This window comes from Thunnus thynnus, chromosome 18 (genome assembly GCF_963924715.1).
Source record: "Thunnus thynnus chromosome 18, fThuThy2.1, whole genome shotgun sequence".
Taxonomy (NCBI): domain Eukaryota; kingdom Metazoa; phylum Chordata; class Actinopteri; order Scombriformes; family Scombridae; genus Thunnus; species Thunnus thynnus.
This window is the reverse complement of record NC_089534.1, coordinates 2,774,088-2,790,509: the sequence shown is the minus strand read 5'-3', so window position 1 is coordinate 2,790,509 and position 16,422 is coordinate 2,774,088. Positions and strand designations below refer to the sequence as shown.

At 39.3% G+C, this 16,422-nt stretch overlaps 1 protein-coding gene across 2 annotated transcripts in view; it reads left to right on the top strand.

Annotated features, from left to right (window-relative positions):
• Positions 1 to 16,422, top strand: part of si:ch211-140l13.3 (uncharacterized) — a 46,055-nt gene that overhangs the window by 28,046 nt on the left and 1,587 nt on the right. Inside the window, exons 6-14 of one of the 2 annotated variants that reach the window (XM_067572346.1) lie at positions 3,642 to 3,792; positions 4,049 to 4,139; positions 6,577 to 7,846; positions 9,121 to 9,220; positions 10,602 to 10,719; positions 12,900 to 13,103; positions 15,021 to 15,179; positions 15,358 to 15,442; positions 15,984 to 16,104. In XM_067572346.1, coding sequence (XP_067428447.1) covers positions 3,642 to 3,792; positions 4,049 to 4,139; positions 6,577 to 7,846; positions 9,121 to 9,220; positions 10,602 to 10,719; positions 12,900 to 13,103; positions 15,021 to 15,179; positions 15,358 to 15,442; positions 15,984 to 16,104 — 2,299 coding nt within the window. The remainder of the gene's footprint in view (positions 1 to 3,641; positions 3,793 to 4,048; positions 4,140 to 6,576; positions 7,847 to 9,120; positions 9,221 to 10,601; positions 10,720 to 12,899; positions 13,104 to 15,020; positions 15,180 to 15,357; positions 15,443 to 15,983; positions 16,105 to 16,422) is intronic. The other variant, XM_067572347.1, reaches the window with a different exon arrangement.

Sequence of the window (16,422 nt, the reverse complement as noted above, 5' to 3'; positions counted from 1 at the left end):
AACAGGGAAACACTGTCCGAGGAAACACAAAGAGGGAATTTGATGCTAAAAAGACTGTAAATGTGTCAGATATCCACTTGATATGACTAACTCAGACTGCTGACGCCTCATATAAGCTTCACATCAACTTTTAAATGACTGTGTGGACACGCTGTGGATTTTGGCCTCCATCACTTCCATTGAAAGCACATTTGAAGGATGTTTTAATATCCAGTATGAACAGGAGGAATGATTACAGCGAGGAAAACCTCTTTCACTGTTCATATGTACACCTGACTGTTGTTTTAAGACACACTTGAAAAATTGTGAACCTGCCCCGTCAAGTGCCTGCGTGAACCGAGTCAAGTCAAATACTGGTAGCACAATCTGATCTGACTTTTGACAGAGAGCCAACCATATGAGGAAAACATTATGGAAACATAAAAAAAAGCATACTGCTATTTATTGGCTCAAACTGTGAGAATTCACCATTTTGCAATTCTGACGGTTCAGTAAATCCCTGACGTTACTGTCCGACTTACGTAGTTTCTCATGAATGACAGCCTCTGTGTCACTGTTTACGCTCACTGTTAAAACCGCCCGACTCCTCCGCAGATGCTAAAAATTCTACGTACGTACATACGGATCCCTGGGAATTGATAGATTTATATGACCAGGAGATGGACTTAGTGCTGCTGTCAATGTCTGCTACTATGTAAGGAAAAGTAGAAAGGGGTTTGCATGGAATGTCGCGTCCTAAGGGAGGAGGAGGAGGGTGGGGGGGTTTAGCCTAGGGCCTCACATTCAACTCTGCATGCCTCGAACTCTGCATGCTTCAAACGCTTCTCCGCCGGAGCAACAAGTCCAGACAACTCAGACTTTCTCCACTGACACAGGCACAGGACGTGACCTCTTTCCAGACCTGATTCGTGATTTAAAAGTCACCTGTTTTATGACAGTAGGTTGTCAGAAGGCTTAACACGGTTATCTATTTAATAAATATATGAACAGTTAATTTGCAAAAGCAGGTATCTCCTTTTTTAAAAAATTTTCATAAATCATGTTTTTTTTTTATTGTGAATTCCAGGTAATCACTCAATCAGACTACAGTTGGGTTGTTTTGATTGAGTGAAAATAAGTCAACCTGCACTTACCTGGAAAAACATTAATTATTTTACAGTTTTCCGTCGTGTCAGTTTGTTTTTTTAAAGGATGACGTTTATTGGTTTTCGCAGATGAACTCTTCATATGTGGATGGAAATCCCCCTCTATCAGGTTGAATGCTTTTATTGCTTTCTATGCGTTTTATCTGGAAGCTCAACTGATAAAGTCACAAGAATCCTTGATTTAATCTATCTTGTCTCAGATTTGACCTTTTGCAGATGAGTACCCTTCTGTGTTCGTCACCACTTCTTCATTTTTTTAGCTGCTCCTTGACCCCCCCCCCTCCCTTCCTTATCCTGTACTCTCTCCTCAGACAACACAGCCTCAGCTACCTGAATGAGAAGAATAATGACTAGGATTGATATTATTGATTGATTTTATGTAGTATCCCTCTCCCTGATTATCTGTCTCTTTTAGAATTGATGTTAAAATAATATTACTGGTTTATAAGATTGTGAATAATTGTTTGGCACCTCCATATTTAGTCTCCCTCTGTACTCTTAGCTGCTGCCTGCATTACAGCAATAAATGTACCAACAGTTAAGACAAAGACATATGGAGAGGCAGTGTTTTCTTATTATGGACCAAAACTGTGGAACAACCTTCCCATAAATATCCGCTACGCAACTTAAAACAAGTAGATTAAGTGCTGAAAATTCCAACAAAAACAACCAATTAATGGGCAATATTACACATTTATAAGATCATACCTTTGGAAAAACCCCTGAGCATGAACGTAGCAACGTTTTAACTTGCAGAGTATCATTAAAAACCACAGCCAGCATCCGAAATTAATGCCTACTAAGCACCAAATACGGTTTGATTTTCTGTTTCTGTTCTGAGTAACTCTCCGAAGACTACCCATACCCAGAAGTCACACTGGTGGTTAGATGTTTGTACCAAAATAGTCAAATATCTGGCATGATGGATCAGAGGAAATTACTCATGTTTGTGCGTGTACAGTGTGGACAGTTTTTTATGCACGTCTAAACAGGGCTGCAAAACTGTAGAAGCACTCGAGATGGTTTGAGGTGAAGGAACGTCCTAGTTTCGCTCCTAGTTTCTTAACCATATGAGACATCAGCTACTCGACATCGCATCTCTCCGCTAAAGTGTCACTTGCTGCCGGTGTGCTGCTAGCTACTGTTAATTAAATAGTTATTATGTGGTGACATTTACAAGGAGTAAGTATATGTGACACAAAATGGTCAGTCAGTTGCTGATGAGTCAAAAAGTTTATTTTGCAATTTTGTTATATTCCATACATACATATTCCATTATACCTATTGTTACTCAATATTTAACAGTTTTCAACAGTATTCAGTAGCAACTATGTTTCAATAGTCATTGTGACTCAGTATTTCAGTTGGTAGTGTTTCACAACATTCAGTGTTTCACAGTTAAGTAACTTACAGTCTGTCACAATCAGATTGTTACTCAAACAATACTGCCAAACAGAGATTGTTTTTCTTTTGTGCCAGTTCTCCGACCATGTCAAAAGGTGAACGTCCTCTTTTTTTCTCTGATTCTGACCACAATGGTGAACAACACCAAAAAATACACTGGTCTGTGTAACAGGTGACGTTGGCAGCACCAGATTCTGCATTATTTCAAATGCAATTTACGTCCTCTTCACCTGTGTAAGACGTTGAAGGCCAGTTCAACATCAGTTAAAGAATATGCAATAATACTAAGTGTATGAGATCTGCTACAGCGGAAGAGTTCATGCATTCTTTGCATCAGAGGCTACATGATGTGCATATAATTACCCTCCTTCAACTTATGCTCTCTTGTCAATCAGCAGCACTTAGGAAAAATGACTAGCTTGTAAGAAACATTCAATATTAGCAAGTAACACTTAATGTTTATAATAACGATTAGAATCAAGTGAAAAGCATTTTGTTCAACAGGTTTCATGTCAACATGTCAGAGCTTGTGATTTATACAAGATCCAAACTGGTTATGAATGAACCAACAGAGCTACTGAAATGATCATTCACCTAATGGAATAAGTGATGACATTTTTATTGCAAGTGTTTGAATCTATCAGAATCAGCTGTGCAGCAGCAAAGGAGAAGAGAAATTTGCAGCCTGTCGGACAGATTCAGACTGGGATTGTCAAACCAACCTGTGACTCCAGTAACACTGTAAAGTTGTAGCTGCTGCTATAACTCACAGTGAAGTGGAGTTTTCTCACTTTCATCCATACAATCTCACAGGAGACTGAGATGTTTGGCCCCACATCCAGCTCGCAGCTCACAGTCAAGCTTTTTTTTTTTTTTTCGTACATACATGCGTACATTCATTCATACATACCTGCGTGACATCAAAGGAAGAAGGAGAAATACAAAAAGGGAAACTGGACGTTGTAAAATCATTCACATTAATGGAAACTTTTGTTTGAAGTGCGTCATTACATCCTCCTGTCTGAGTTTATGTCAGTCTTACTTCACTCTAAACCATCTGCATTACATATAAACTTAACTTTGTCCACTCAGATGGCAGCAAATGTACTGAAGTAAAAACAGAGCAGAGACATGAATCTACGATCAATGAGGAAGTGAACCAGACTGCACACAGAGATGGAGACCAGGACCCGGCCAATTCCTCTGCAGTGAGGATCATCCTGCCTGCTGAACCTGAAGACAGGTACCCAGACCGCAGGACAGAAATCTGGAGATGTTCCAGTGTTCCTCAGAGGTTTTTGGGGTGTTACTTGTAAACATATAACATATCTGGACTGCACAACAGCGATTACTATATTTGGTGTCGCTGTTTTCTTGCTTTTTTCCCCAACTCTAATGTCCATAATGTCCAAATTATAATCTACTGTGATAGTATTTTCATTTCCTTACTTTCCGATCAGAATTTAATTGTTCTTCTTTTACTCTGTTTGGGCATCAAGGCCGATTAAAGCTGCTGTGGGGGAGAAAGATGACTTCAGAGAGTTTGTAGAAGAGCAGCTGAATGAAATCTCTGAGTCCAAACCGCTGCAGGTATGTTTTATTAGTAGTTTATAATACAGCTCATACAGATGGGTGACAAATTATATATACACAAGAGACAGAGTGTTCACAACAAATACAGAATTAAAAAAACACAGCAAAATAAATAATGTTCCCATTATACAGTAAATTAATTCAATAATGTTCACATTAAGGTGCGTACAGATACTGTTTATGCAAAATATAAGATTCCTGCTTGTCTCTAGTTTGATATTATTGAAAACTGCACTGTTAGTCTGACAAGACAAAAAGCTTGAAGATGTCATTTTGGGTCTGGGAAACTTGTTTCACATATATGAAACAAATATTTCTTTTCTTTCTTTTTGTTTTTTTTTTGCTTCCTCTATCCCCCAACAAGGACAAGAACAAGAAGACAGGTGACAAATTAAAGGAAAAACCAACATTAAGTGTCTTACAGCTTCAATGCTGTCTTGTATTGATCCTACAAGTCTGTGAACTCTACTGGAGGGATGAACACCATTCTGCCAAAAGATACCAAAAGATATTCCCTCATGTGGTGTTGTGATGATGGTGGTGGTGGAGAGTGTAGGTGTTCAGTTGTGTTGAGATCCGGTGACTGTGAAGCATATCATAACATATCGTCATAATGGCCTCAGTCATTTTTTCAGGTGTCTCAGAAAACACAAAAAAATCATTATGGTGTGCATGCACCCCTAGGGCCAAATGATGTTATGATTACTAATATTATGGTTCAAGTGAGATTTTCATTAAATAAAAACACAAAAGTAAAGAGGATCCTTTGTAATGTTTTTTTTTAGTTATACTCATAATTTCTAGCTGTTAGATTACAATACGGTATTCAAATCTTTCTTAATTAGATCATATAATGTGGAACAAATGAGACAAAAAACTGTAGATGAAATATTGTTTAAAAGGCAGAAAGAGTTAACAGGAAGCATTGTAATCACTTGCGACAGCCACAGATTCTGGAGCCTTTCCACTCTTTGCTAAATGCTAGCTTCATGGACTTATTTTGCTGACTGAAATGCTGACTAAAAAGTCTGAATAACAATGCAATATAACGATTTAGTCACACTCTTGACATAGGCCGTTATACTGCAGGGTTAGAATCGCATGATCTGTTCAACTGAGGATGTGGGCATCATGAGGAGATGATTCAGGCACATTTTTGTCAAAAAATGACTTCAGTCATTATTTTAGGAAGGTGACGATATGATTCACATCATTTTCATACTCATCAAACCATTCAGTGACCCCTCGTGTCCTGTGAATTTGGGGCATTGTCATCGTGGATGAGACCACTCCCATCAGGATAGCAAATGTTTCATCATCACTCAGAGCAACTGTGTATTGATTAGCAGTGACTCTTCCCTCTAAGGGGACAAGTGGACCAAAACCATGCCCCCCAAAGCATAACAGAGCCCCCAGACCCCCTCACTGTGCTGGTTTCTCCTTTAATTTGTCACCTGTCTGTAGTATAGTAGTATATATGTAGGACAACTGGCAGATTAGACGTAACCAAGAAAACCTTTAGGTACATCACAATAAACAAAACAATACACATCAGATAGGGAAACCTCAAACATTTTTTATTTTTATTTCACAAGATAATTTGCATCACTTTCCTTTTAATCTGATGAATCTATTTCCTTGTTGCTGAAATGTGCTTTATAAATAAACTTGCTTTGCCTAATAAATGAGAGAGTTGCCGTTTGAGCTGTAGCAGTCAACCATCTGTGGGACTTGCTTTCATTTCCCTGTCTCCCCGCTCCGTATTCGGATAGTTGCGTGTCTGGTTTGATTGGAGGGTTTATGCAGATCACCTGTGTGCAGAATGTGGGGACTGGATCCCAGCTGGGTGCATTCAGGCCATTCAGGGTGTGACAACGCCCTTTTTCTGGGGTTTAAGAGAGGAGAGAAACTGGTTGCAGACCTCATTTGAAAAGATTGTCAGACAGAAACTCTGGTCTGTTCAGGCCCTTTTGTGTCTTCTTTCTGGTCTTTTTCTTTCTGATGTGAAGTTACCATAACATAAATCAAGTGTCCTGCATTGGTTTCTTAGTGCCCATCGTGCAAGAAGTTGTCCCACGATAGCCTAAACACCTGCAGGCTTTATTTTTTATACACATTAAAGAGGCATTTCTTCGTTAGTGTTATTAAAGAGGCATTATTTCATTAAGGGGACATGTCCCATTGTGCAACACCTTGTGAGGTTTCTCCAAGTGAATATTATTTGTTTTTTTTTTATCTCTTTATGTGGCTGGCAGCTGGTTTTCCGACTTCTTACAGAACATCTGTGTTCAAGGGGAAACAGTACCACCACAGAGCAGCACAAACAGAAATCTTTTCTTTTTAGACTTGGAAGTATGCTTGGAAAAATCACATTTTTAATCAAGGTCATGTGTCTGACCCTGAAATTATTCTTGTTCATTCTCTCTTCTTGCAGACCAGCAGTGGGGTGAATAGCCTGACAGAGAGACGACACTTCTTCCAGAATATTGAGGGCATTTCCAGGATGGACAGAAATACACTGAAGGTCAGTGACCAGCAGGAGCTGCAGAGGAGGGCTTCCCTCAGCCAGCAGGAGCCCAGCAGGAAGTTAACCTCTGGCATTCAGAGGCGCTCGTCTGCTCCGTCTCTGGTCTTAAACGATGAGGGAACACAGCTTGAAACCTTCCAGTCCCTGACCTTGCAGCCTGAGCATAGCAGAGAGTTTGGGACTTTGCAAGACCTTTTCTCTGGTTTATATAATCCTCAGACAGCCCAAGATACCCAGAGACGGACCCAAACACAGATCCAGGCTCAGTACGAGGATTTTTCCCAGGTTCTCAGCCAAGAACAGACCAACTTTAATACTCCCCTACAGCCCCAATATTACACTCCACTGTTCTCACGCGTCCAAATAAAAGGGATCTCTGATATTCCCTTGAAGATGGAAAGAGAAGAGAAAGTTAGTCAGTTACACGTCAACAGGTGTGGAAAGAAATCCAGGTCAAGCGAGTCTTCTAGAGAAAAAAGTTTCAGGCACCAAGAAATGAAAAACACAAGTGAAACTGGAGAGAAAATTGTCACAGCACCTCTTAGAAGAATGGCTGTGACCTCTGAGGATCGATGGGAACAATCCATGCAGCACAACAACTCACACGTCTGGACGCCCAAACATCCAAACTCTGTGTACGAATCAAATTTAGTGCAACATTTCAACATTTCCCCCCCTCAGAGGGACGATAAAGTCTCCCCTCGGGCCCTGAGAAATCAGGAAGTTATTGTTAGTTTTAAGACAGTGAACGACCACATAGAGAGAGTCTCAGGCTTGAATGTGGAAACTGGATCCACAGGCTCTGATGAAACGAAAACACATTTTCATCTCTGCCGGAGCGGCGAGTCAAGACCAGGAAGCAACACAGGCTCAAGTCAGGCCAAAGGTCAAAAACAAGCTACGACAAAAACAGCATTTTTTCTCACCACGCCAAACAACACAAGTCAAGCTTCAACACCTCCAGAGTGCAGCACAGTTCACACGCGTTCCACTAGAAGCAGCGGTGGTAGTAGCAGCAGTGAGGATGAAGATGAACCAGCCTTTCAGTGTCCTCCTCGCCGTCTCAGCCTCCAGGATTACCATGTAAACCCACCAGAGGATGAAGAGAAGGTCCAGAGACAAAACCCAGGGCCTCAGCGACAATCCTGCACCTTCAGCAGAAATGATATAACTCCTGGTAATCTGAATGCCAGTATCAACTTTTATTTGAACATATTTAATGGTCTGGATTCAAGTGATTCAAGAGGCATTTTAAAATTGTTCTAGTTCTCAGTTTTTATTTATTTTGGGTCTTGGAAACTTGTTTCACATATATGAAACAAATATTTCTTTTCTTTCTTCTTGTTTTTTTTGCTTCCCCTATCCCCCAACAAGGACAAGAACAAGAAGACGGGTGACAAACTAAAGGAAAAACCAACATAAAGTGTCTTAGTAAGGTGTTGGACCACCAGAACAGCATCAATACACCTTGTTATTGATCCTACAGTCTCTGAACTCTACTGGAGGGATGAACACCAATCTACGGAAACAATCAAAGTCTTCTGATCATAAAATGTTGTAAATATGATAACCTTTTTTAAAATGAAAAAAGGTTTGTTTTTTTTTAAACGACATTTGTAGATGTTTTCAATGAAAACATAGCCTCAGATCAGGTCAGTCTAAGGTGATTCTGCTATGATTGATAATAAACTGGACTAAAGTGAACAGGAAATACTCAGTTTTGTGTTTGGTTTGTAGAATATTGCAAGAAAAGGATCAACTGCCCCCTGTATCATGAAGGTGGCTCTCTTTTCACCTGGTTAGATCACCATGGTAAATTATGCTGCATACTTAACCTGGTCCGGAGCAGGTTATGTTCTGAGTTTCGGCTTAAATCGGCTATAAAAAGTTTCTTCAAAAATATCTTCCAAAAGATATTCCCTCATTTAGTGTTGTGATGATGGTGGTGGAGAGCGTTGTTAAGCACGTCGGTCCAAAATCTCCCATAGGTGTTCAGTTGGGTTGAGATCTGGTGACTGTGAAGGTCATAGCATATGATTCACATCATCTTCATACTCATCAAACCATTCAGTGACCCCTTGTGTCCTGTGCATTGGGGCATTGCCATCCTGGAAGAGACCACTCCCATCAGGATAGAAATGTTTCATCATAGCAGTGACCCTTCCCTGTAAGGGGACAAGTGGACCCAAACCATGCCAGCAAAATGCCCCCCAAAGCATAACAGAGCCCCCAGACCCCCTCACTGTAGGGGTCAAGCATTCAGACCTGTACTGGTTTCTCCTTTAATTTGTCACCTGTCTGTATATAAATAAGTATAAATAAATCAAGCAACTGGAAAAACAAGAAGAAAGGAGACAAAATAATAAAAAATCTCCATAATTCTGCCTCTCAAAAGCCTCATATATTGAATGTGTTCATTGTATTTACGCAGGTGTATTTTTCCATGTCTAGGTGGTCAGAAAATGTTGAGGACACGCTCACTGAAACCACACAGGAGACCAGATGTTATGTATGAAACAACACTGGCACTGACGTCGAGGGGAATTCACAGGTAAAACAGTCTTGTGGTTTTCTGATAGTTTTGCCTGCACAAGCTTATGTAAACCTCCAGTTTCGTGTTGACAGATGCGGAGGAGTAAAAATTCACAGAACTGTCTTTTTACTTCATCAGCTTAATGCAAGTAAAAAGAAGATGATATTCTGATTGTAAAATAGATTTTTTTTGTACATCTACTACTGATCAACTGATTAACATTTTGCAAGGTATACATTGGGCAGGAAGTAGATTTGTGTCACATTATCAGTTTAACGTAGTGCCAGTTTAAATTTCCTCTCTGGTTTATCTTCTTTTCCTTCCTCCGACAGAATGCACGCACTAAATCTGTCCAAATCTGTAACAACTGAATGCCACAACTCTTGTGTTCAGCTTTACTTCAGTATTCAATGATTATCAAGTATTTCCATCTACTGCCGTGAGATCACAACCACAAGTCAGCACAATATTTGCAAAGGAGACATCAAAGTTTGTCACCTGTTGCATAAATACAGCAGAAATTACAACTGTTTTTAACACTTTGTCGAGAAATCTACCACAACAGGATCAAAAGCTGAAACTAAAAGCAATGATCTATATTCATTTCTCGAAACCATGTTAGCTGGTGTCTGAACTGAAACTGCAGAACCACGTTTTTAAAGGTCATGTTGGTTTTTTTTTTACCAAATTCATATTTTTACTGTGACAGAAACTTTCAACAAATGATGGTACTGCTGGTATCTGCAAGTCATGAGGTGTAATTTATGGTGCAGGATTTTACAATTGAAACTGATCATGTAAAGCAACCACATGCTACTAATAATTTACTACTAATAGTACTACTAATAGTTTTGCTATCCGGGTCAAACCTGACAGCTCAGGTACAGTGTCAGGTTTCGGTTTCGGCCGTTTTGATGTGTGAAGCTTCGGGTTAACGGGTCAGGTTTTGTTATTTTCAAGCAAAACTCTTAAATAGATTTCTGGATGAAACAAAGCAAAAATATAGCCCTTATAGTCTTATAGTCTTATGTTTGGGTCTCAGATTTGGCAGTTAGTTAGGTCAGGTCTTAAACTATATAATGACACAATAACAGGTGATGAATGCTGTAGTCCTTAAAGACCCTGTAACTTTTTAATTTTTAATATTTCAGGATCTGAAAGTGTAATTATCTAAATAATTTCCTATTTTCTGTTATTTATTGGACCTGTCTTTATAGAGGTTAACAGTCAAATACAATCACAAAGAAAGTAACAAACACACTAATAAAAAGAAATTAGACAATATACAATGCGCAGGCTCACAACGATTACTGAGAGTGTTCTTAAAATTACAGAGTTGTGATTTTATGGGTGACATTGCAGACTACTGCTGGTCCTGAATGTCTCTGCTTTTATGCAGTCACAGAGTGGATCGGAGAGATGAGCTTGAAAGGCGACACGAAGGAGATTGCTTCCTTTGTCGAGCCACGACGAGAAATCAACACAGTCTCAACAAACTGGAATCCAAAGCTGTCCAGGTCAGTGTTTGCTGGGAGAAATTACCAGTATTACCAGTATAATGACGTGCAGGGGTTTGATATTAACTTGATTTTAAGAAATAGGACCAGGTCCACTCAGTGTTGCAACTATTGGGTAATATTAAACTCATCGTTGATTTTGTTATTTTAACTCTTTTTCTTAATGTTCAGGAAATGTTGAGGAAAAAGATGAATCAATGCCCGCAAATCCTTTAATCCAGAAATGCTGATTTGGCAGTTGTTGTGCCACAGCGTTGCTTAACAAGCTCCGTCAATGTTTCACATGACATCATGGGCCCGTTTCACAACACCACCTGTCTCATCATGTTATATTCTGGCGGATTTAATGACTTCTCGTAGATGTATATCTGGTCAAACTGCTTCCATTGAAATTGCTTTGTCATTCCAATATGTATATGTGTCACGTACATGCCTTGGTAATAATTTACTACCCTGTTTTTATGAGAAGCTCTTTCCTGCTATGAATACCCCGTCCCCTCCGACGGTGTGTATGTTGCAGAACCGGTGCTACCGGTGTGTCCGTGTCATTTGCATTTAGCAGATAACAAGTTCTGTTTTTTAAACGTTTTTTTATTGGGTTTTGCGGGATTATACAACATTTATATCAAAGACAAATACACCTGCCTTTTATGATGTTTCAACAAGGAACAAAGACATGTGTGTTTATGAAAAAACTGTGCACCAAACCAGCTAGACCCGGAACAATAACACACACACACACAGTTTGACAGTGTGTGTCACAGTTTGTCACACCTTACCCCTCCACAATTAATTTATTAGGTTGCAATATCTTAAAACTTAGAATTCTTGATGACCTCAGACCTTGACGAATACACTGAACCTTCCTCACAGAAACAGTCATATTATCTCCAACTTCTTAATGATTGACTAGAAGTTACAGTAAACAAGGATGGATAAAGCCAGAGCATATGAATAACGGTTGGCAGGGGCCTGAAGACATCTGTCACAGATCTCGGAGGCGTCCTTGTAAATCTTAGATAGACAAGGCCTTGGTAAAGTAAATAACACTTTACATTATATCAAATCATGCTTCGCTTCCCAGAATCTCTCCCTAATCCTCGCGCAATATTTCCTCCCCCCAAATCTGTCTCCCATAATAACTTTAATCCAATCGAGTGACTCTATACTTAAGTTATGAATCTGAGAATCATAAAGATGTGAATCCTCCAGCAGATTGCGAAAACTAAGGAAAGTATTGCATTAAAGTATCCAAAAAAGTGGGAAGTAAGCGCAAAACGGTCCGACAGCTGCTGAAAGGATGCAGAAACATTTATTAAACACCTGCATTGGACCACACACAAAAAAAACACACACAATGCCAGTATTTTGAAGTACCACTTCAGCCTCTCAGTTGAAGGATTAAGAGACTAAGTGAATGTTAAACTTGACCGTGCACCACAGTTGGATCAAGATAGATTGTTTAGTTGTTTTTTAGAATATGAAGCAGAGTGCTGCAGGGAAATTACAAGTAATTATCTGGCTAATTTCGATCTTGCTTGGATGATTAATAATCAAATTCTGTTGAACCGATGATTTCCTCCCTGGCAGACGTTTTGCAGCACATCTCCTATTAATTACTCTGCACTGTCTTTTGGAACAACGTCTGAACGAGTCGCTGCCTGTTTTTTTTTTCTGTCGTCATTCATCAGCTTGTCATACTGGAAACAATTAGGATCGCCTTGAAATTTATGTCAGTACGCGTGGGAAAAGCAGCTCTTATTTGACAGCCGCAGAGACTAAACATAGCAACAGAGTGCTTTGACAACAGTATTTTTGTATAGAAATAAAATAATGCTTGATTAGAGTCATTGAGAAAGTTTCAAGAGGAATAATCTCAGTTTTTACGGTGTATAATCTTCTACAAGTACCTGGATGGTTTAGGAGAAGACGCCACAGTCATTAGTTTTGTTTTGACTTAAATCAACTACTTCCTGTCATCTTGTAATCAGGTGTGACGCCGAGCTGTTAAACACGTAAATCTGTGCAAACATTTGCAAACATACTCCCACTTCTTTAGGTCAACACATGAGTCACATACACAGCTATGTGTTTTTGAACAGTGCTGTTCATGTTCTGGCTGTGTGTGTGCTGCATACGTATGTGCATGTGTGCGTGCGCATGTGTGCGTGTGTGTGCAGGCCCTCAGGCAGCAGATGGAGGCCCTTCAGCAGCAGCTTAAGCAGAGAGAGAGTGATTGGTCCGTAGTTCGACGCCAGCTGGAGGAGCTGAACAGAGAAAACCACGAGCTGAAGGAGAAACTCACAGTTAGGCCACGGAGCTTTCTAGTGGCCGACAGACGTACTGCACAAACACACACTGAGACCCAGGAGCGACAGACGGAGGTATAATATATAGTCTTCCTCTTTTTCTTCTTCTTCTCTGCCTTATTGTGATTTGAAGAAGTATAATCAATGCATTATCCTCACACGATCTTGTTTGATACCAATGTTGACACCATATTAACATAGTGGGTTTAACACTCAGTGAGCAGTGCCTTGAACATTGAATCCCGTAGCACATTAGTCCATTTAAATTTTCTATTTTCTGTTGTTTTACTGCTTTTAATCACCTGTTCCTGCCTTCAGTGTGAGCTGCAGATAATCTGCAGATAAACTGTATATGATAGGTATTTCAAATAGAAATGATTTGTAGATCAGTCATGTGTTAAAGGTCTTTACATCTCAAACATTTGTGTCGCCGTCACTTTTGGCTGACACTTGTTTTTTGCCTTTGATTCTACTGATCACTCTACTGCCTCAATGACACATGTTGCATGAACAGTTGAAATGAAATCCTGATGTTGGGGCTAGTTCACCTGAGGGGAACTGTGTCTTTCTCTTTAATCATGCTGAGTTTAGTTAAGAGTAAGTAAAGAGGAGTCATCATACATTTGACAGACTCATTGAAAACACATTGTCAAAATGAATAGAAACAAGCTGCAGAGTGACTGCTGGTGCACATGTGTGTGTGTCCACAAGTCAATGTATTCTCAGTCAGCTGTCATGTTTAAAGACTAGAGCAGACGATGGGTCACAGTAGCGCTAATCGACTTGTAAAAGTTATTTCAAGTCATTTATTACAGTATTTGACAGGTGGTGATGATGGTTTGTTCCCAGTTTAAATGTTTTCATGGTGCTTCAGCTGCTGTTGGTTCATTGGCTGCTACTGTTGCAATAAAGGAGCCACGTTGCCCTCCGCTGGAGGATGAGAGCAACACTTTGAAGTGACATAAATGGTAAAAGATATTTGGTCTGTTGATGTATGACGTCAGCACCAGTAAGCAACAACCTCTGATAACTAAAACGGCATGAAATGCACTTAAATAGATGCACATATAATAATCAGCGCTAAGTGTACACACTATCACGTTGCGTTATATCTTGTTCAGACATTCTAGGTTTCACCTTTGTGTCTGCTGCGTAAATCTTGTTGGTATCAAATTATTCAGATATATAATACAGTGTTAAGTGGTCTTTAAGCACCCCAGCAATAATTGATGAGGACGGACAAAAGATGGTGTCAAACCACTGACTGACCTCATTACATGTTTATAAAGTGTAAGTCGATACGCTCCCTGTGCCAGCGCTGTCACTCCGCACCACCCAAACTTGATTTTACCCTCCAAAACTGATGAGTTAATCCCACGTGTTTAATAATTAAATGCTTATAAAAAGATAAAATTGTCTGAAGAAGTAGCAAAAAAACTAGAAGTAGAAATCAAGGAATAGAACTCTTTTAGGGTTGAAGATAACATTGTACTAATAAGTTAATGAATCTTTAATATAAACTAATAATAATCACACTAAACATATTTTTTTATTTGTATTTTTTTAATTTGTGCAATATAACACAACAAAAGACATAATAACATGACAAGACAGTTGTCAGTGGTGGACGTGTCAGGATATACACACATTAAGACAAGACCACAGATTATCAGACAACGATACTAAACATAATTCACCCCTATCATTTTATTGGTGTCTTATTATTTTCTTCTTCCTATCAGGTTTTTCAATAGGATTTGACTTAGAATCTCCCTGGTAAGGATCCTGGTAGGGTTAGGGTCAGGGTTAGGATGAGGGTTACATCCTTCTTAAACCCACAAAATTCTCCTCAAAATAATTCAGAAAGATCTAAAAGATGGGAGCTACCTGCTGACGTGACCAGAAGTAGTGTTATATTTACTTTATAAATCGTTTACACTATGATAAAACCTTAAATCACCATTTGAATCAAACTGATGAACATATTGTCAGATTTCGTTTTCTGTCCAGATGAAACCACTTCTATCAAACACCTGCAGCTTGATGACTTTCGGTAACGGAACGAGGAAAGTGATTTCTGCAGACCGGAAGACAAAAACAGTCACGTTCTTAAATGGAGATATCAAACATATTCTGGAGGATGGGAAAACGGTGAGCTGGGTGGCTTTCTTCATTACCTTTATGTGTTTAAAATCCTAATTTTAGGGCTTTAAATACAGTACTAATCTATGAAATCCTTTGCTGTGTTGGTGCTTAGTGTTGCTTGCTGTACTGTGTTGTCTTTATATCACTTGTCAAACAGTGAAGTTAATATTGATCTCTGTTACAGGTGTATTACTACGCTGCTTCAGAGACAACACAAACCATTTACCCAAGTGGTCTGGAGGTCCTTCACTTCCCCAACAAGCAGATTGGTGAGAGACGCATATTGTCAGAGTTTTAGATCAGACCAATATTCCGCATCTTTACCACCAATCAGTGTTGTATTTATTGACTTTGCAATATATTCATTATCAAAAAAAAATCTACAGTGCATACAGTATGTCCGTTATGAAATATGAAACCAATCAAACCAGATCTCATTTTGGAACTAGAAATGCATTTCCTGCAGAAAGCGTGTGTGAATGCTGACCTGTCAAAGGCATCATCCACACCTTCAAAAGTCTGGCAACCAATTACAGACAAGCAATACCCAGAAATGAACTCATAAATTTAGTCCAGGATCATTTAAACATGGTATTTACAAAGTTTGGTGAAGATTAGATGAGATATGTGCCAACAGAACAAACATCTTCCTTATCTTGATTAATGAGAACTGTGCGGTTCTCATTAGGAAACAGTCATTGTGGTTTAATGTCTCAAACACAAGATGGAAAAAGAAAACAGACTTCCTGCAATATGACTACGACTGATACGTCTGGTATTTCTTTCATAACATGTTTCCTTCTGTAACAGAGAAGCGACACCCTGAGGGGAAGAGAGAGATCTTATTTCCAGACCAGACCATCAAATATTTGGAGCCTGATGGCAACGAGAAGACGATCTTCCCTGATGGCACCATCGTTCTCCTTTCACCGTAAGTCACTACAACTGCTAATTCATTTTAGGATCAATAAGAATAATAATATCTTAGATTTATATAGCGACCCAAGGACGCTTTACACAGTGAGATTAGCCTCATGGTGTCTGCAGGGTCAGAAAGCCAGTGGAACCTGGTAAGACTAGCTGTCATTAAGGCGGCAGCTAACAGGGGTCCTCATTAATAAATAAACAATATTAGTACTGTGAGCTAACCAGGAAAGAGTCATAATGGAATTCTAATATTGAAAATACCCCGAAAATTATGTGTAAATGTTTCTATTTATAGTTTATAAAAACAACTAAATTAAAGTCT